Below are 22,515 nucleotides of genomic sequence, written 5' to 3'. Positions count from 1 at the left end.
CAGCACACATCTAGATAAGTTCCTAAGGGGGTCTACTTTCCAAAATGGTGTCACTTGTGGGGGGTTTCTACTGTTTAGGTACATTAGGGGCTCTGCAAACGCAATGTGACACCTGCAGACCATTCCATCTAAGTCTGCATTCAAATGGCACTCCTTCCCTTCCGAGCCCTCCCATGTGCCCAAACAGTGGTTCCCCCCACATATGGTGTATCATCGCACTCAGGACAAATTGGGCAACAAATTTTGGGGTCCAATTTCTTCTGTTACCCTCGGGAAAATACAAAACTTGGGGCTAAAAAAATAATTTTTGTGGGAAAAAAATTTTGTTTTATTTTTACGGCTCTGCATTATAAACTTCTGTGAAGCACTTGGTGGGTCAAAGTGCTCACCACACCTCTAGATAAGTTCCTTAGGGGGTCTACTTTCCAAAATGGTGTCACTTGTGGGGGGTTTCAATGTTTTGGCACATCAGTGGCTCTTCAAACGCAACATGGCGTCCCATCTCAATTCCTGTCAATTTTGCATTGAAAAGTCAAACAGCGCTCCTTCCCTTCCGAGCCCTCCCATCCGCCCAAACAGTGGTTTACCCCCACATATGGGCTATCAGCGTACTCAGGACAAATTGTACAACAACTTTTGGGGTCCAATTTCTTCTCTTACCCTTGGGAAAATAAAAAATTGGGGCAAAAAGATAATTTTTGTGAAAAAATATGATTTTTTATTTTTACGGTTCTACATTATAAACTTCTGTGAAGCACTTGGTGGGTCAAAGTGCTCACCACACCTCTAGATAAGTTCCTTAGGGGGTCTACTTTCCAAAATGGTGTCACTTGTGGGGGGTTTCAATGTTTAGACGCATCAGGGGCTCTCCAAACGAAACATGGCGTCCCATTTCAATTCCTGTCAATTTTGCATTGAAAAGTCAAATGGCGCTCCTTCGCTTCCGAGCTCTGCCATGCGCCCAAACAGTGGTTTACCCCCACATATGGGGTATTGGCATACTCAGGACAAATTGTACAAGAATGTTTGGGGTCCATTTTCTCCTGTTACCCTTGGTAAAATAAAACAAATTGGAGCTGAATTAAAGTTAAATGTTCATTTTTATTTAAACATTCAAAAAATTCCTGTGAAGCACCAGAAGGGTTAATAAACTTCTTGAATATGGTTTTCAGCACCTTGAGGGGTGTAGTTTTTAGAATGGTGTCACACTTGGGTATTTTCTATCATATAGACCCCTCAAAATGACTTCAAATGAGATGTGGTCCCTAAAAAAAATGGTGTTGTAGAAATGAGAAATTGCTGGTCAACTTTTAACCCTTATAACTCCCTAACAAAAAAAATTTTTGGTTCCAAAATTGTGCTGATGTAAAGTAGACATGTGGGAAATGTTACTTATTAAGTATTTTGTGTGACATATCTCTGTGATTTAATTGCATAAAAATTCAAAGTTGGAAAATTGCGAAATTTTCATAATTTTCGCCAAATTTCCGTTTTTTTCACAAATAAACGCAGGTACTATCAAAGAATTTTTACCATTGTCATGAAGTACAATATGTCACGAGAAAACAATGTCAGAATCACTGGGATCCGTTGAAGCGTTCCAGAGTTATAACCTCATAAAGGGACAGTGGTCAGAATTGTAAAAATTGGCCCGGTCATTAACGTGCAAACCACCCTTGGGGGTAAAGGGGTTAAAAGTCGAAACACTCAAAACTCGCCACGCGCAAAATTTGCCACATGCAAAACTAGGCTCACGCAAAACTCACCACACGTGCAAAACTCACCTCATGGAAAATTCACCACAAGCAAAACTTGCACACGTGGAAATATTGCCACATGCACAAAAGTTGCAACACATGCAAAAGTTGCCTCACACAAAACTTGCACATACTCAAAACGCACCACATATAAAACTCGCAACGCGCAAAACTAGCCATGCGCAAAACTTGCGGCACACAACTTGCTACACTAAGCTGTCACATGCAACTCGACACACAAAAAATTGCTACACGCATGTCGCCACACAAAACTCATCTCACAAAAGTCGCTACATGCATGTCGCCACACGCAACTCAACACACACAACTTGACACATGAAACAAGCTCTAAAACACACACAAGTCTGGGATTATCCTTCAAAAATAAAACTCTGATTAATAAGCAGACAAACTACAAGAGCAACAAATGTACCATATAGGAAATACGGCAGCTGTCAGTCACATGACCTGTCAATTATGTGTATGTGTGAGCTAATATATACTGCCAGGGGGGAGGGCTACCTGTTGGCTGGGGATTTGTCAGGCTGCCTATTTAGCCTACAAATACTAAGGTAAAAATACTGACCAAATAACGCATGAACGAAGTCTATTACAGGAGGAGATGACACACACATATACAGTATACTATATACAGGAGGAGATGACATACAGGTACATACTATATACAGGGGAGATGACACACAGGTACATACTATATACAGGGGAGATGACACACAGGTATATACTATATACAGGAGGAGATGACTTATAGGTATATATTATATACAGGAGTAGATGACATACAGGTATATACTATATATAAGAGGAGATGACATACAGGAATATACTATATACAGGAGGAGATGACTTACAGGTATATACTATATACAGAAGGAGATGACATACAGGTACAGTCATGGCCAAAAGTATTGACACCCGTGCAATTCTGTCAGATAACACTCAGTTTCTTCCTGAAAATGATTGCAAACACAAATTCTTTGGTATTATTATCTTCATTTAATTTGTTTTAAATGAAAAAACACAAAAATAATTGTCCTAAAGCCAAATTGGATATAATTCCACACCAAACATAAAAAAGGGGGTGGACAAAAGTATTGGCACTGTTCGAAAAATCATGTGATGCTTCTCTAATTTGTGTAATTAACAGCACCTGTAACTTACCTGTGGCACCTAACAGGTGTTGGCAATAACTAAATCACACTTGCAGCCAGTTGACATGGATTAAAGTTGACTCAACCTCTGTCCTGTGTCCTTGTGTGTACCACATTGAGCATGGAGAAAAGAAAGAAGACCAAAGAACTGTCTGAGGACTTGAGAAACCAAATTGTGAGGAAGCATGAGCAATCTCAAGGCTACAAGTCCATCTCCAAAGACCTGAATGTTACTGTGTCTACCATGCGCAGTGTCATCAAGAAGTTTAAAGCCCATGGCACTGTGGCTAATCTCCCTAGATGTGGACGGAAAAGAAAAATTTACAAGAGATTTCAACGCAAGATTGTGTGGATGTTGGATAAAGAACCTCGACTAACATCCAAACAAGTTCAAGCCTCCCTGCAGTCCAAGGGTACAACAGTGTCAACCCGTACTATCCGTCGGCATCTGAATGAAAAGGGACTGTATGGTAGGAGACCCAGGAAGACCCCACTTCTTACCCCGTGACATAAAAAGCCAGGCTGGAGTTTGCCAAAACTTACCTGAAAAAGCCTAAAACATTTTGGAAGAATGTTCTCTGGTCAGATGAGACAAAAGTAGAGCTTTTTGGGCAAAGGCATCAACATAGAGTTTACAGGAAAAAAAAGAGGCATTCAAAGAAAAGAACAGGGTCCCTACAGTCAAACATGGCAGAGGTTCCCTGATGTTTTGGGGTTACTTTCCTGCCTCTGGCACTGGACTGCTTGATCGAATGCATGGCATTATGAAGTCTGAAGACTACCAACAAATTTTGCAGCATAATGTAGGGCCCAGTGTGAGAAAGCTGGGCCTCCCTCAGAGGTCATGGGTCTTCCAGCAGGACAATGACCCAAAACACACTTCAAAAAGCACTAGAAAATGGTTTGAGAGAAAGCACTGGAGACTTCTAAGGTGGCCAGCAATGAGTCCAGACCTGAATCCCATAGAACACCTGTGGAGAGATCTAAAAATGGCAGTTTGGAGAAGGCACCCTTCAAATATCAGGGACCTGGAGCAGTTCGCCAAAGAAGAATGGTCTAAAATTCCAGCATAGCATTGTAAGAAATTCATTGATGGTTACCGTGAGCGGTTGGTCGCAGTTATTTTGGCTAAAGGTTGGGCAACCAAGTATTAGGCTGAGGGTGCCAATACTTTTGTCTGGCCCATTTTTGGAGTTTTGTGTGAAATGATCAATGTTTTGCTTTTTGCTTCATTCTCTTTTGTGTTTTTTCATTTAAGACAAAATAAATGAAGATAATAATACCAAAGAATTTGTGTTTGCAATCATTTTCAGGAAGAAAATGAGTATTATCTGACAGAATTGCAGGGGTGTCAATACTTTTGGCCATTACTGTATATACTATATATAAGAGGAGATGACACACAGGTATATACTATATACAGAAGGAGATGACATACAGGTATATACTATATATAAGAGTAGATGACACACAGGTATATACTATATATAGGAGATGACATACAGGTATATACTATATACAGGAGATGACATACAGGTATATACTATATACAGGAGGAGTTGACACATAGGTATATACAATATACAGGAGGAGATGACATACAGCAGGTATATACTATTTACAGGGGAGATGACATACAGGTATATACTATATACAGGGGAGATGACATACAGGTATATACTATATACAGGAGATGACATACAGGTGTATATTATATATAAGGGAGATGACAAACATGTATATACCGAGGGGAAAATGAGAGGTGTGAGGTGAAAATGAGAGGTGTGAGGTGAAAATGAGAGGTGTGAGGTGAAAATGAAAAGGTGTGAGTGCAAAATGAGAGGAATGAGGGAAAATAGTGGAGTGATCGGAAAATGATAGATGTGAGGTCGAAATGACAAGTGTTCGGGGGGAATGACAGGAGGGGGAAAATAAGAGGAGTGATGGGGAAAATTAGAGGTGTGAGGGAGAAAATGAGAGATGTGAGGGGGAAAATGAAAGATGTCAGGGGGAAAATGAGAGGCGTGATGGGAAAATGAGAGAAGTGAGGTGCTATAACTAACCACAGATATTTCCTATGCCCAGGCAACGCCGGGCTCTTCAGCTAGTCATTCATATTCTCTGAAAAAAAGCCAAGAAAGCAATAATTATGGCTGGCTATGTACACTTTTGAACACAACTGTATGCTTTCTACAGCATCATGTGATTAAATAGAATAGTTTACGTTATTCCATAATAATTTTTTTGCTGTAAATTAACGTATACTGGATCCTCTGTTAGGTTAACCCTCTGGATTAACCGAGCATACATCCTAGGAGCTATCCATACTGGGAACTTCATAAAATAAAAATGTGAATGGCATCTTAAAGGTTTATAATTGAGTTTTCGCCTCTTGCAGGAACTTGACCAGCAAGCAACTATACATACCAAAGGTTGTGTTCCCCAGTTTGAGAAGTGGTTGCAAGATAATCTAACCATTGTGGCCGGGGTGTTCATAGGCATTGCATTATTGCAGGTAAATGGAATTAGTTATTGTGGTGTACTGAAATGAACCCAGGTAGGGAGTCAATTTGGTCCCTTATTTGCTGTTTTTCTATTCCTATGGCACAAGAGAAAATCCAAAATTCTCAACAAAATTGTGCATATTGCCTTTATCTGTATGCTGTAAAATTAAAAGTTCAGTTTTTCATTTTTCTGCAGAAAAGAACTAAATCTCTGTGTTAGTATATGTCGTAAATAGTAGTTAGAGTGAATTAGCATCCACTAGTGATGAGCAGACGTGCTCCGATAAGCTGTAATTTGAGCATGCTCTTGTGCCAAATGAGTGTCTTTGACGTTCTCGGATAATATATTCGAGTCCCTATATCTGCATGTCTCGCCACTGTTCGACAGCCACAACACAATCAGGGGTTTCCTAACAAACAGGCAATCCCCATGTGCTGAGGCTGTCGAACAGCCATGAGACGTGCAGCCATAGGGTCTCGAATATATTTTTCAAGCACGCCGAAGACACTATGTTAGCACAGAAGCATGGATAACACCTTATCTGGGCACGTTCGCTCATCACTAGCGCCTAGTGCTTCCAGATTTTATCCATTCCTTTTTAGATACATAAGCTACTCTTCTTTTTAGTATTCTTCATTGTATGCATATTCAGCCCTTCTCACCATTTATCAGAATTTCTGTATCTTCTGGATATTATGCACTACTTGTAATGTAATCTTGGTTTACTGCCTTTCCAATGTTCTTCTAACATGGAGCATAATTTTGCGGTGTGATGATCCAGGTCTGCCGCAGCTGGCCATGGATGAATGCCAGTGTTATAACACATACTATACATCAAATTCTCTTTGTTCACTGCAGTATGCGAATTTCAAAATCACTGCTGCAAAGAAATGCATTAGTCATCAGTGCCCTGCTTATCTTCAAAGTGACTCTGCTTGGAATAAGTTACACAGTGACAGACCTCATCCATCATTTATTACCAGTGGAATGCCACATGAGAGCACAATCCACATTGATAAGACATGTACTAAGATAGGTAAAATGCCAATATCTGTTGATGACGGGTACATAATATTAGATATCAGTTCCTGCAGATCAGCAGGCAGTATTTTAGGTAAATATCTTTATTGGCCTTCTGAACTGGGGCTGACCTGAAAGGCTATCCTACATTAAGAGATACATTGGCTTGTCCATTTCTCCACCATAAACAAGTACATTTGGGAAAGCCATCAATGCATGTAGAAAGAGGAAGATACAACTCCCTGGCATTGTTTAATGCCATAGGGGGAAAAGGCTATAGGTGCATTTACACTGCAAGATGATCATGAATGAGCCTTCCAAGGAAAGCTCTTAAACATGATAATCCTGGAGTCCTGACCGATGAGAAAAAAAGCTCTTTCGTCATGTTGAAGAATCTTTTGTGCTGCACAAAAGACCATCATTCTCAGCAGCACGTCGTCCTGAGTAAACAGGACCTGCGCCTCTGAAAAAAATGGCAGCCTGTGTTCACTGAACAACCTATTGCAGATCGTTAAGTGCGTATCTGAATAATGATCGCACGATGTAAATAGGCTAATAAACGACTGCTGGTCAGCAAACAAGAAGTTGATCTGCGGTCATTTAATGTAAATGGACTTTAAAGTGGTTGTCTACTACTTTTTTATTGATGGCATCCCCTTAGGACAGGCCAGCTGTGATTGGTGCCGAACGGAAGTTCTCAATTACTGCTGAAACAGCAGCTCCTTCAAAATTATAGTGGCCGCAGCCGGTACTGCAGGTCCACCCCCTACTCAGTATCCAGCTGCAGACACTATAGGCCATCAATAAAAAAGCAAATCTGTCCCCAGAATTTACAATATAAGCTATATACATTGTGAAATAGCTCTCAATGTTGAGGAGGCTAGTGTATTCACTTTGAAAATTCATGATTGTGTAACACCCCTTTAAGCCGACTCTGTAGGCAGGATGTCCTGTAGTTCAGACCTCAATTCACCCGAATCTTGCTGGGAGCTGTAGTGGGATGCAGGAGAGTCTTCCTCTTCTGCCAGGGGTCTACTCAGGGAAGCCCTTGTCCAAGCTCTGTACAGACTTAAGGCCCCTTCACATTAAGCGACGCTGCAGCGATACCGACAACGATCCGGATCGCTGCAGCGTCGCTGTTTGGTCGCTGGAGAGCTGTCACACAGACCGCTCTCCAGCGACCAACTATGCCGGTAACCAGGGTAAACATCGGGTAACTAAGCGCAGGGCCGCGCTTAGTAACCCAATGTTTACCCTGGTTACCATCCTAAAAGTAAAAAAAACAAACAGTACATACTTACCTACCGCTGTCTGTCCCCGGCGCTCAGCTTCTCTGCACTCCTCCTGCACTGGCTGTGAGCACAGCGGCCGGAAAGCAGAGCGGTGACGTCACCGCTCTGCTTTCCGGCTGACCGACGCTCACAGCCAGTACAGGAGGAGTGCAGAGCACAGCGCTAGAGGACAGACAGCGGTAGGTAAGTATGTACTGTTTTTTTTTTTTACTTTTACGCTGGTAACCAGGGTAAACATCGGGTTACTAAGCGCGGCCCTGCGCTTAGTTACCCGATGTTTACCCTGGTTACCAGTGAAGACATCACTGGATCGGTGTCACACACGCCGATCCAGCGATGTCCACGGGAGATCCAGCGACGAAATAAAGTTCTGGACTTTCTTCAGCGACCAACGATCTCCCAGCAGGGGCCTGATCGTTGGTCGCTGTCACACATAACGATTTTATTAACGATATCATTGCTACGTCACAAAAAGCAACGATATCGTTAACAATATCGTTATGTGTGAAGGTACCTTTACAAGAGATGAGATTGGAATAATTAACAGGTTTATTTACAGAGGGATAAATGGTGTTAAATTCAGAGGGAATAACAAGGAACTGTAAAGCGCATAATATCACACAATCTATGATGCAGGTTCAAAATGTGCTTTGCAGTAGGTCTGAATGTTCATGATGAACCTTCCCCTTTAAGTGTTGGCAGACACACTCATAACTAATAACCAAATAATGGCTACAGCAATGCCATTAACACATCCAATGATGGGGCCCAGTGCTTTTGTAGATTTCTCCAGTTTTTAAAAAAAATGGTGTTTTTAAAGGGATTGTTCCTGGTATTGATATGTTGGCACTTAGTGGTGTAACTTAAAACTTGTGGGCCCCAATGCAAAATGTCCCAAAGAGCCCCTCAACTATCATGGAACTCTAATAGTATTGGTCTTCTCGTATTGGCTAGATGGACCTTATAGGCCCCTCTAGGCTCCAGGGCCCAGGAGCGACTGCAACCACTGTAGCTATTATAGTTAGTTGGCGCTACATACATAAGGGAATAAATAAATGTCATAAAATAGCGCATGTTCATTTAATACAAGTACTTCTGTTTTCCCCCATAGATATTTGGCATATGCCTTGCTCAGAATTTGGTAAGCGACATTGAAGCTGTCAGAGCCAGTTGGTAAAGCCATTCCTCTAGAGACCAAGCTGCGTAGAAGACACTGGAAGCAGACACTCGGCCTGGCAGCTCGATACTGCGGTTCAGGGCCAAGAATGTTCACATCCCATTTTTGAGCGGTGTAGGAGGGTTCTTTGACGGCTTTCTTCATAACTAACGGCACAAGTTAATAGCTCGGATCTTTTCCATGCAGAAAGGCATTAGATCCTTTACAGAGAAGTGATTGTGGACACGGACAATCCTGGTGCTTTTATCGTGTTTTTTGATTGCATGTGATAAGGTCTACAGAATACTTCTGAAAAGAACATTACCTCACCATAGCGCAGCACACAATGAACGCACACTAATGGCAGATGTATCATTTCTTTATTGATAGCACAACAGTCAGACGTGTGATCGGCCGGTATGCTTTACATGATAACACTGTCTTGTATATACTACAGTACATCAGATGTTATTTCTCATATTCCAGTCTCACTGAGTGAGAATGCAGGCACGTGATATCACGGCTAGCGGCCAACATGCGCCCCATTAGGTCAGAGATTCCGTCACACCACTTGTTTGTGCTTTCGATGGTGTTTTATGCAGTGTAACAATTCACCAATGGTGAGTCGCGGCGATGTGCGTCTGTGATCATTGTGCCAGTCCTGCGACTTTCACACTCACACAAATGACTAAATGGGAAATGTAGGATGAAAGTAATTTTGGGCAAACCGCACATCACTGTTTGATCAGTTATGAATTCTGGGGGTATTTGAGGTCATTGGTATAAAGTTTGACAGAGAAAATAAAGCGGAAAGCATTGAACTCATTATATGGGCAGCAATCTGCAGTCTTCAAAGACCTTTGATGCTAATATCTGACATATCAAATGTATTGCCATGTGAATCGGTACCCTACTGCGAAAGCGAAAAAGATCAACTACATTTTTATAGGAAACAAAGGCTTTTTAATTTTAGGTTGCTTAGCATCACTAAAACCTTCTGCAGTTCTGCTGGTCACTAGAATCACTAATTATCTGCAGAAATAGTGTAAACCTGCAGGTAAATAGCAGCATGTGTGCAGTGCAAGTGTGGGGGGCAGGTTGTCAATCAATGTTACATGGAGTGATTACAGTCACGCTCGCTGTGGAGTAAGTGGTGACCCTAACAGCCCCCTGTACTGCCCTGATGACTGGAAATGAGCAGCTTTGTCTTCTACAGAATTGAACCCTATATCTGCAGGTAATTAGCATTTCTGGAATTGACAAGTTCACTTTTATTACTCCAAGGCCATAGATGATAATGTCACAAAACATCTATTGGGATGCAGTTTTGCAGTTGAGGGCTTCCTGAGACCAGCCTAGTGGTCACCGTAGAGCAGCAGATATCATGAAAACTGGATGATCAATTTGACTTGTGTGACCCTGGTCTGACGTCCAGTCCTGCTCCCTGTGGCGGCAAGTTTGCACATTTGCACCCGTCAGCCTTTGAGCAACATTCTGGGAACCGCTGGCCACTTAGTAGGCCTCACAATGTCATAACATCGCGCAAGGTTTAGTCTTTAGGAAGCATCAGGCTGCCGGACACAGAAGTAAGGACCAGCTGCCATCTCCGACTGCAACCAGGTCAACATGAATTACACTGCTAATCACAACTAGGCAACCTCAGCAAAATGTAGTGGATTCTCTGCAAACCTTTTCAGTTTTACCCATCGAGTTTTAAAGCGAACGTGTCAAGATGGTTTTATTACTGAAACTAGTGGTATACTGAATATTTTGTAGTAATCCGATATGCCAACGCTGAGAAATCAAACTCTGAAAACACATCAGCCAGGAAGAGAAATGGATGTAGAAGCACAGAGTTCTCAGCACTGGCACATCGTACTATACAGCCGTACCATTAGTACCTTTTATTCAGTAAATCGTTATCACATTTGCTCCTATTTTGTTTTTCATTCTTCCTGTTTTAAAGCTTATTTTTGTCTTGCGTCAAATTATTCTTTTAAGTTGCGCCTATTTTGATGCCTATTTTCTACTCATTTGTCTTTTTATTATTTTTCTGTTCACCAGTGTGAGTATTTTTTTGAAGAATTTGGTGCTTAAAATGTCAACATTTGCCAGAAGACAAAAAAGAAAAGTGACTAAGACCAAAAAAATGTCCAGGTCCAATGTGTTAATTATACATTACATTATACATTAATTATATCCTTCAAATAAATTTGAGCATGTACCGTAAGTGAATAGGATTTTCACAATACTTGTTCACATGATGTGGCAAATGATTGCATGTATTTTCGGCATGTGGAAGATTTTTAAGTCCATAAATCCAGTACACTGTCTATGGCAGATTTTGAATAGAAAGGCTGCAGATTGCACCATATTAAAGGGTTAGGCCGGGATCACACATACGCGAGATACGGCTGAGTCTCGCAGGTGAAAACACTCCTCTGGCGCCGGCACTCCGGAGCGGAGCGTGCAGCTCCATGTGTTGCTATGCGGCCGCACGCTCAGCTCCGGAGTGCCGGCGCCAGAGGAGGGTATTCACCTGTGAGACTCGGCCGTATCTCGCGTATGTGTGATCCCGGCCTTATTCTTATCTGTGCCTTTCATTTAGGAGACAGAAACTATTGCTTCTTCGTAACGGCCACCAGAGGATGACGGACTGAAAACAGTGGAACGAGCCTGTGTTACGCTGCTTATGTAACTCCCATAGAAAGCTACTTCTCGCAAAATTAGAATATCATTAAAAAGTTAATTTATTTCAGTTCTTCAATGTGAAAAGTGACACTCCTATGTTATATAGAGTCCTTAAAAACAGAGTGATCTATCTCAAGTGTTTATTTCTGTTAATATTGATGATTATGGCTTATAGCCAATGTAGACCCAAAAGTCATTATCTCAGTAAATTAGAATACTTTATAACACCGACTTGAAAAATGATTTTAAAATCCGAAATGTTTGCCTACTGAAATGTATGTTCAGTAAATGCTCTCAATACTTTGTCAGGGCTCCTTTTGCATCAATTATTGCAATATTGCAGCGTAGCATGGAGGCGATCAGCCTGTGGCACTGCTGAGGTGTTATGGAAGCCCAGGTTGCTTCGATAGCAGCCTTCAGCTCATCAGCAATGTTTGATCTGGTGTCTCTCATGTTCTTCTTGACAATACCTCATAGATTCTCTATGGGGTTAAGGTCAGGCAAGTTTGCTGGGCAATCCAGCAGAGTGATACTGTTATTTTTAAATCAGGTATTGTTACTTTTGGCAGTGTGGACAGGTGCCAAGTCCTGCTGGAGAATGAAATTTCTGGCAGAGAGAAGCATGACGTGCTCTAAAATTTCCTAGTAGATGGTTGCACTGACTTTGGACTTGATAAAACACAGTGGACCTACACCAGCAGATGACATGGCTCCCCAAACCATCACTGATTGTGGAAACTTCACACTAGACCTCAAGCAGCTTGGATTGTGGCCTCTCCACTCTTACTCCAGACTCTGGGACCTTGATTTCCAATTAAATGCAAAATTTACTTTAAGCTGAAAACAACACTTTGGACCACTGAGCAAAAGCACAGTTCTTTTTCTCCTTGGCCCAGGTAAGACGCTTCTGGCATTGTCTATTGGTCATGAGTGGCTTGACACAAGCAATGTGACACTTGTAGCCCATGTCCTGGATACGTCTGTGTGTGGTGGCTCTTGAAGCAATCACTCCAGCAGCAGTCCACTCCTTGTGGATCTCCCCCAAATGTTTGAATGGCTTTTTCTTAACAATCCTTTCAAGGCTGCAGTTATCCCGGTTTCTTGTGCACCTTTTTCTACCACACTTTTTACTTCCACTCATCTTTCTATTAATATGCTTGGATGCAGTACTCTGTGGACAACCAGCATCTGCAATAATGACCTTTTGGGGCTTACCGTCCTTGTTGAGTGTGTCAATGACTGCCTTCTGGACATCTGTCAAGTCAGCAGTCTTTCCCATGATTGTGGAGCCTATTGAAACTGACTAAGGAACATTTTTAAATGCTTAGGAAGCATTTTCAGGTGTTGCTGAAAACCATTATCATCAACAACAACAGAAATAAACACTTGAAATAGATCACTCTGTTTGTAACGACTCTATACATGAGTTTCACTTTTTGTATTGAAGAACTGAAATAAATTAACTTTTTGATGATATTCTAATTTTGTGAGAAGCACAGGTATAAGGGTTACACCTACAGTGTAGCTCATTTTGCTATGCTGATTCCAAAACCCCCTTTATTTTCTATGGGGGTTACACAAATAGTGTGTACAGCTGTTTGCTTGACCCCACCTCTTGTGGCCAGGACCTAAAAGAAGTTATTCCCGTTTCTGCCCATGAAATGCTGAAATGGGACTAACCCTTTCACTTGAATGGGTAGAATCTGCATGACACATTAACATATTTTAGTTAACATATTTTATTTTACATTATTATAACCTGTTATTCTTTCGCATTCCTGTTTAAGTGTGAAATACATTTTTTTTTATGTTTCCTCAAGGGATGGATAAATAGACCTATTAGCTCCATCCTACAATAGTTACAGATGTTGTGCAAGATTAGAAAAATGTAGTTTTAATTTTTTTCAAAAACACTTGTCCATGCGTTGTTGCACAGTGTGACAGTATTTTTGAAAGAAAGGTGCAATGTTTTTCTAATTATAGACAAGGCATTTAATTTCACCTGGTTTTTAACAAGTAGCTCAACCCAAACAGAGAATGTTTTATTTAGGCCTAAAATAATGCACACTTTGGTGTAAAGTTATGAAACTTTCTAAAAGAAAAAATATCCTTATGGCCCATGGGAGCCAATCACAGCACAGCATTCATTTTAAGAGCAGAGTGTAAAATGAAAGCTGTTTGTCATTTATTGTTGTATTCTCTTTTAGAGAAATTCCATAAATACCCCCTTATATGTGTTTGCTTAATTTGGGGCTGACACGAGTCATACAAGTTTTATGTCGGACTAACAACCAGGAGGAAGACTGTTTGAAATTAAATGAAAGATCTCATTACACCCTTGGCATGGCGAAAAAATCCCCATTGCACTGCTCTACCCACTTATTTATTTTACTGTCACTCCTTCTATGTTTAGGGTATGTGCACACGTCAGGATTTCTTGCAGAAAAACGTTTTTGACGCGTTTTTTGTGCGTTTTTTTCACTTTTTTTCCCAATGAATTAAATAGCGGGAAAAACGCAAAAAATCCGCAAAATTAATTAACATGCTGCGTTTTTTACTGCGATGCGTTTTTTTCACGGAAAAAAACGCATCATGTCCACAAAAATTGCAGAATGCATTCTAATTGATGGGATGTATATGTATGCATTTTTTATGCATTTTTATCGCATTTTTATAGCGAAAAAACATGAAAAAAACGCAACGTGTACACACAGCCATATTGCAAGCTCTGGCCTGCCCAGAGCCACAGCTGCCTGAAGATAAACCTCTGTTATGTGATCATTGTCCCTGTACAAGAGACAACACAAAAGTCACTCCCTCGCTTGTTAAATCGCTTGTCTCCTCTCATATCACTTCAGTACTGGAAGGCGCACATAAATCTCTCTCTCCTCATTGATGACATCACTCAGGTATAGCTTATGAAGCAATGTCAGCTGTGAGGAGAGAGTGATTTCTTCACTCGTTCCTGCCTGCTCTGAAGTGATAGTAGAACAGGAAAGCAATGCCAGCTGTGAGGAGAGAGTGATTTCTGCTTTTCTCCTCTACTATCACTTCAGAGCAGGAGAGAGAGCAATGTCAGCTGCGAGGAGAGAGTGATTTCTTCACTCGTTCCTGCTCTGAAGTGAAGTAGAGAAGAAAATCAATGTCAGCTGCAAGGAGAAAGTGATTTCTGTGCTGGCTTCTGCTCTGAAGTGATAGTAGAGGAGAAAAGCAATGTCAACAGCGAGGAGAGTGATTTCTGCTCTCGCTCCTGCTCTGAAGTGATAGTAGAGGAGAAAAGCAACATCAGTTGTGAGGAGAGAGTGATTTCTGCTCTCGCTCCTGCTCTGAAGTGATAGTAGAGGAGAAAAGCAATGTCAACAGCGAGGAGAGTGATTTCTGCTCTCGCTCCTGCTCTGAAGTGATAGTATAGGAGAAAAGCAACATCAGTTGTGAGGAGAGAGTGATTTCTGCTCTTGCTCCTGCTCTGAAGTGATAGTAGAGGAGAAAAGCAATGTCAACAGCGAGGAGAGTGATTTCTGCTCTTGCTCCTGCTCTGAAGTGATAGTAGAAGAGAAAAGCAATGTCAACAGCGAGGAGAGTGATTTCTGCTCTCGCTCCTGCTCTGAAGTGATAGTAGAGGAGAAAAGCAATGTCAGTTGTGAGGAGAGAGTGATTTCTGCCCTTGCTCCTGCTCTGAAGTGATAGTAGAGGAGAAAAGCAACATCAGTTGTGAGGAGAGAGTGATTTCTGCTCTCGCTCCTGCTCTGAAGTGATAGTAGAGGAGAAAAGCAATGTCAGTTGTGAGGAGAGAGTGATTTCTGCTCCTGCTCCTGCTCTGAAGTGATAGTAGAGGAGAAAAGCAATGTCAACAGCGAGGAGAGTGATTTCTGCTCTCGCTCCTGCTCTGAAGTGATAGTATAGGAGAAAAGCAACATCAGTTGTGAGGAGAGAGTGATTTCTGCTCTTGCTCCTGCTCTGAAGTGATAGTAGAGGAGAAAAGCAATGTCAACAGCGAGGAGAGTGATTTCTGCTCTTGCTCCTGCTCTGAAGTGATAGTAGAAGAGAAAAGCAATGTCAACAGCGAGGAGAGTGATTTCTGCTCTTGCTCCTGCTCTGAAGTGATAGTAGAGGAGAAAAGCAATGTCAGTTGTGAGGAGAGAGTGGTTTCTGCCCTTGCTCCTGCTCTGAAGTGATAGTAGAGGAGAAAAGCAATGTCAGCTGTGAGGAAAGAGTGATTTCTGTGCTCGCTCCTCAACTGAAGTGATAGTAGAGGAGAAAAACAATGTCAGCTGTGTGGAGAGAGTGATTTCTGTGATTTCTCTTGTACAGGGCCTGATATCACATAATGGAGATTTATCTTCAGACAGCTGTTAATCAACATAGGAGTGGCAGTAATCTAAATAGGTGGGTGGAGTGTTGCATTTAGCCGTGCCAAGAGTGCATGGAGCGTCTTCATTTAAATATCACAATAAAGTAGTTTTTAGGGGCAGTGGAGGAACAGGTGTAAAATTAAAAAAAAAAAAACATTTTATTTTTGCTCCATCTTATACGAAGCTAGGTGGTTAGTTTGAAGTCTAAATTTGGGGTGACAAATTCTCTTAAAGCTTAATGGCACCATGAAATGCCAGTGGAAGGTAATGGTGGAAAGTGTCTCTTATGCTTATGATCATTTTCATAAGCTGAGCAGAGGTGGCATAGAATATTTATTATTTTATACCACGGTCATAGAAGAAGGGTGTGCAGCTGCCATGGGGCCTTTGGAAAGAGGGGTTCAACCCTTGTTGGTCCTATACCTGCTGTTAGCATGTTCTAGGTGAAGTAGCAAAGTCGATACATGGGCAATTAAATACAAGGTTCCCCTTCCCCGACCTTGGTGTCAAAATCCTACACTATAACATGAGTCCTCTTGACTAAGATGCATGACCAGGACATATAAAATGAGAAGTGAAGGATACCCTCGAATGAATGATGGTTACTCAAGCACCATTGACCTAGTGCTAAGTGAAGGATGTGCACGGCTTCAGGTCTGCCAGTGTTTTTGTTCTGTTTTATACAGTTATTTATCACTTCTTGATCCTATTGTGAGTCATTCTGAATGTTCTCACTTCTTTGAGGGCCATGGATGTTTTTTACCACTTTGACACAATGAAAGTACAACTGTACAGTTTTTAAAGCACCAGGCAATCAGTGCAGCCTGGGATTGTTAATAGTTGTAATTAAATATACAATAAAGACAAGATGTAGTGTGTCCTGAGTTGTATTGTTGTTCGTTTGTTGCATGCTTCATTACAATGTAGATAAATGTCTTAGTTCTTCCATGTGTTGTTCTTGAAGGACCATTAACTTCACAGCATCTGTTCCACTGCTGATGACAGGTGCTGTAAAAAAACTATTTTATGTCCCGAAGACAGAAAAGTAGATTTATAATATGGACCCACACACACATTAATGTACTTTCTGAGCTGCCATGTTCTGGTTTAGGTAGTAATTAGCGATGAGCGAATATACTCGTTACTCAAGATTTCTTGAGCACGCTCGGGGGTCCTACGAGTGTTTTTTAGTGCTCGGAGTTTTAGTTTTTCTTGCTGCAGCTGAATGATTTACATCTGTTAGCCAGCATAAGTACATGTGGGGATCCCCTAGCAACCAGGCAACCCCAACATGTACTTATGCTGGCTAACAGATGTAAATCATTCAGCTGCGGCAAGAAAAACTAAATCTCCGAGCACTAAAAAATACTCGGACAACCCCTGAGCGTGCTCGAGAAATCTTGAGTAACGAGTATATTCGCTCATCACTACTAGTAATCCATGATCTGAATAATCGGACCTCTGAATCTTTTCCTGTGCTGTATTCCACTGACTGATGTATTATCATTAAAAAAATATGTAAAAGTAAAGAATTTGAGAAGTCCTGGTGAAACCTGTGATTGGCTGCAGCGGTTAGTTGACTAGAAATGTGTGTCATTAGCAAAACATCGGGGGCACCTGACCGCTACAGCAGCAGAAATAGCAAAGGAAAGTCAATATCTCTCCATTTTTTGTTATAAAACAATCCATGCCTTCAAAAATAATATTTCAGTGTTGGACAACCCATTTGTTTGTAATCAGATTTTTTACTTTCTATCATTTTCATGGGAAGTAGCTGCATTCTTCACTATTCTTCTTGTTAAATCTGACAGATTTTGCAACGGAGCCTCACGCAGCATTAGTTGTGGTGAGACATATTGTAGTAACACTAGTATATTCTATAGTGTAATTACTATAATTATACCTATATATATATATATATATATATATATATATATATATATATATATACAGGTCCTTCTCAAAAAATTAGCATATAGTGTTAAATTTCATTATTTACCATAATGTAATGATTACAATTAAACTTTCATATATTATAGATTCATTATCCACCAACTGAAATTTATCAGGTCTTTTATTGTTTTAATACTGATGATTTTGGCATACAACTCCTGATAACCCAAAAAACCTGTCTCAATAAATTAGCATATCAAGAAAAGGTTCTCTAAACGACCTATTACCCTAATCTTCTGAATCAACTAATTAACTCTAAACACATGCAAAAGATACCTGAGGCTTTTATAAACTCCCTGCCTGGTTCATTACTCAAAACCCCCATCATGGGTAAGACTAGCGACCTGACAGATGTCAAGAAGGCCATCATTGACACCCTCAAGCAAGAGGGTAAGACCCAGAAAGAAATTTCTCAACAAATAGGCTGTTCCCAGAGTGCTGTATCAAGGCACCTCAATGGTAAGTCTGTTGGAAGGAAACAATGTGGCAGAAAACGCTGTACAACGAGAAGAGGAGACCGGACCCTGAGGAAGATTGTGGAGAAGGACCGATTCCAGACCTTGGGGAACCTGAGGAAGCAGTGGACTGAGTCTGGTGTGGAAACATCCAGAGCCACCGTGCACAGGCGTGTGCAGGAAATGGGCTACAGGTGCCGCATTCCCCAGGTAAAGCCACTTTTGAACCATAAACAGCGGCAGAGGCGCCTGACCTGGGCTACAGAGAAGCAGCACTGGACTGTTGCTAAGTGGTCCCAAGTACTTTTTTCTGATGAAAGCAAATTTTGCATGTCATTCGGAAATCAAGGTGCCAGAGTCTGGAGGAAGACTGGGGAGAAGGAAATGCCAAAATGCCTGAAGTCCAGTGTCAAGTACCCACAGTCAGTGATGGTGTGGGGTGCCATGTCAGCTGCTGGTGTTGGTCCACTGTGTTTCATCAAGGGCAGGGTCAATGCAGCTAGCTATCAGGAGATTTTGGAGCACTTCATGCTTCCATCGGCTGAAATGCTTTATGGAGATGAAGATTTCATTTTTCAGCACGACCTGGCACCTGCTCACAGTGCCAAAACCACTGGTAAATGGTTTACTGACCATGGTATTACTGTGCTCAATTGGCCTGCCAACTCTCCTGACCTGAACCCCATAGAGAATCTGTGGGATATTGTGAAGAGAAAGTTGAGAGACGCAAGACCCAACACTCTGGATGAGCTTAAGGCCGCTATTGAAGCATCCTGGGCCTCCATAACATCTCAGCAGTGTCACAGGCTGATTGCCTCCATGCCACGCCGCATTGAAGCAGTCATTTCTGCCAAAGGATTCCCGACCAAGTATTGAGTGCATAACTGAACATTATTATTTGTTGGTTTTTTTGTTTGTTATTAAAAAACACTTTTATTTGATTGGATGGGTGAAATATGCTAATTTATTGAGACAGGTTTTTTGGGTTATCAGGAGTTGTATGCCAAAATCATCAGTATTAAAACAATAAAAGACCTGACAAATTTCAGTTGGTGGATAATGAATCTATAATATATGAAAGTTTAATTGTAATCATTACATTATGGTAAATAATGAAATTTAACACTATATGCTAATTTTTTTAGAAGGACCTGTATATATATATATGTTTTGGGTTGTCATTATGATTTAAAAAGCGAAAACACAGTAGTTTGACAATAAATGGCTTCACCCAACCACTAACCATGATTTAAAAATGCCATGTCGCATTTGGAGAGCCCCTGATGTGAGTAAATAGTAATAAAAAAAAAAATACACAAGTGGCATCATTTTGGAAACTAGACCTCTCAGGGAACTTATCTAGATGTGTGGTGAGCACCTTGAAACACTAGGTGCTTCATGGAAGTTTATAATATTGAACCGTGAAAATAAAGAAAATCACATTTTTCCCATAAATGTTTTGTAGCCCCAAATTTTGCATTTTCATAAGGTTAATCATGTCATGATTAAGGAAGCTTAGTCTCCCGGACCCCGTTGTGATTCACACCCATATGGTTTGTGCTGAAGTTTCTATCCTCTATGCTACAAGTTTGTGAATAAAGAAATTTTATCTTCACGGATTCGGTGGAGCTGGACATTTTTCTTTTTTTGGACTTTACTCGTTTGGACACAGGGTCCGTGCTCCCGAAGTTCAAATAATGCATCACGGGTGTTAGGACTGGCGGAACGCACCAAGAGAGATTATATAGATGCGTTCGCAGTCCGGGGTCCACCGTGCAGGTGAAACCTGCTGCTAGGAAATGACAGACAATATGGCGGTATTCAAAAGTATACACGCGTGGGTTAAACCTCGCCCAGCGTGAAGAAAGCGATCCTGTTGCGTCACAGGACCGCGGTACCGCACATAGAGCGCGAGCAAGTGGTCAGCGAACTAAACCCCAACAGGGATTGTAGTCCGATTAGACCCTTGCTGGCACTACACCGCTACTGGGTGTGAAAGGAATGATATAATTAAGGCACCGAAGTGCGAACTGTGCCGTGCTGGCAGGCACCACTAAGCACCCAGACGTGGGTCAGGAAGCGCACACTGGCGCGTGGCACCGCACTGGCGGTCACAGCAGTAGACGCTGACACGTGTGTGACACGTTGAGTGATAAGTCGGGCGCTAGATAGCAGCCATACTCCATACGCGAACAATCATACAATAGGGTAGGGGTATTTAAAGAACGACTTGCACTCACAACAAACACACGTATTAAATTGTACACTAGCGCATGGCCGTGCGGTCATGCGCAGTTTATATAGTTGCAGGACAGGAAGCGGCCACAGAAACTTTGCCCTTCCAAGACCTGCCAAGAGGACCAATAGAATGCGCTGCAGAGTCTGAGCACATGACCCTCGATCTCCAACGGGAGATCTTGCCCTGGGCATGCTCAGTTTGCGCAGACAAGGACTTAGTCCCAGAGAAGTCCACTCGCTGCTGACCAGTATAGGCTTTACAGGCAGAAGCTGGAGAAGCAGCAGTAACTCTTCTCACAGAGTCAGACTGAGCGAGACGCTGGGATCGACGTCCCTGCTGAGCAGGCTCCACTGCAGCTGGAGGAGAATGGGAGACCGCAGCAGAGACGGATCGAGATTCCCCCTGTGCAGCAGAGGAAACTCGACTCCTAACAACGGGTGAGCTGGTTTATTTCTCTTTTCCTCATAATTAGTGAACGCCATGTTGCGTTTGGAGAGCCCCTGATGTGCATCAACAGTGAAAACCCCCACACGTGACACCATTGTGGAAACTAGACACCTCAGGGAACTTATCTAGATGTGTGGTGAGAACCTTGAACCCCAGGTCCTTCATAGACGTTTATAACATTGAGCTGTGAAAATAAAGAAAATCCCATTTTTCCCACAATAATGACTTTTTGAATGCAAAAACCCCACAAGTGACACCATTTTGGAAGCGCTCCTTCTCTCCCGAGTCTCGCTGTATATGGCCTTGTAGCGCAGAATTTTCTATAATAGTTTGCGGATTCCATATACAAAGCCCTCAAGTGTTAGAAGAGCAGAATCCAACCCTCCAGTGACCCCATTTTGGAAATTACCTAGTTATTAAGGTTGAAGGAAGACGTTAAGTCCATCTAGTTCAACCCATAGCCTAACCTAACTTGCCCTAACATGTTGATCCAGAGGAAGGCAAAAAAAAAACCATGTGGCAAATAGTAAGCTCCACTTTGGGGAAAAAAAAATTCCTTCCCGACTCCACATACCCTTTGGGAATTTATCTACAGGTTTCGTGAAGATTTTGACTCCATGGGTGTTTTCCTGAAACAGGCAGCAGTAGATGTTGAGTGAAAATTGTAAACTGCGGTTGTTGTGACCAGTACGTTGTGCCCAGTTGATGCATCCATAAGTTAGGCGAGCTATCATCGCTACAGAAATGCTAAACGTGGACACTGTGATTTAGAAAACTGGGGCTCATAATTTGCTGAATTTCTTTTGGGGGTAAGGGCCATTTTGCTTTTCCAATGCCTTTATGTTACCAGTAATGTGGAAGACCCCATATTTCCATTAACAGATAACAGACCTGAGTGAGGACTTGCTTTTTTGTGGATTGAGTTGAAGATTTTATTGGGAACATTTTGCATAACATTTTGGATCAAATTTATCCTGCACGCTACGCTTAGCACTTACATTGGGGCTTCCTTTTAAATATCCGAGTGACATAATTCAGATGAATCCCCCAAGGGAACAATTCACAATATTGAGGCAGCGGTGTCCTCATTACCTCTGTTCAGCAGTGTCCTTTTTTCTGAGGTGCACAAAACTGTGGCCTACAGTACTTTTATGCACTCCTAATAAAAAGACGGACAACGCCGAATCACAGGCCAGACATTATATTGCCTCATTATAGGGAATCTTATGCCTGGGGTCCTGTCTGAATCACTTATGTTAGAGATTTACATGGAAATCCCAGTATGAGAGCTCAGCGTAGAGTGCAGGATAAAAGTGAGCCGAGCCTTACTGTAATCTTTGGGAGGCAGAATAAATTAACAGCAGGTGAAGAATTGTTTTTTATGCCATTCCTCATATGGTATAACTGATTAGATGACTTTATTCTTCGAGTTAGTGTGATTCCAGCGACACCAGCTTTATATTAGGTTTTTATGTT

The 22,515-nt window shown here is 41.7% G+C and overlaps 1 protein-coding gene across 1 annotated transcript in view; it reads left to right on the top strand.

Moving 5' to 3' along the window:
- The window catches only part of TSPAN5 (tetraspanin 5), a 227,407-nt gene extending 216,362 nt beyond the window's left edge, over positions 1–11,045 (top strand). Inside the window, exons 7-8 of the mRNA XM_069743609.1 lie at positions 5,328–5,444; positions 8,858–11,045. Coding sequence (XP_069599710.1) covers positions 5,328–5,444; positions 8,858–8,923 — 183 coding nt within the window. The 3' untranslated portion in view covers positions 8,924–11,045. The remainder of the gene's footprint in view (positions 1–5,327; positions 5,445–8,857) is intronic.
- The last annotated feature ends 11,470 nt before the right edge of the window (positions 11,046–22,515 follow it).

The sequence above is a fragment of the Ranitomeya imitator genome, chromosome 1 (assembly GCF_032444005.1).
Source record: "Ranitomeya imitator isolate aRanImi1 chromosome 1, aRanImi1.pri, whole genome shotgun sequence".
In the NCBI taxonomy this organism is placed as follows: domain Eukaryota; kingdom Metazoa; phylum Chordata; class Amphibia; order Anura; family Dendrobatidae; genus Ranitomeya; species Ranitomeya imitator.
Note: the sequence above shows the minus strand (reverse complement) of the source record. Positions and strands in the feature narration are given on the sequence as shown.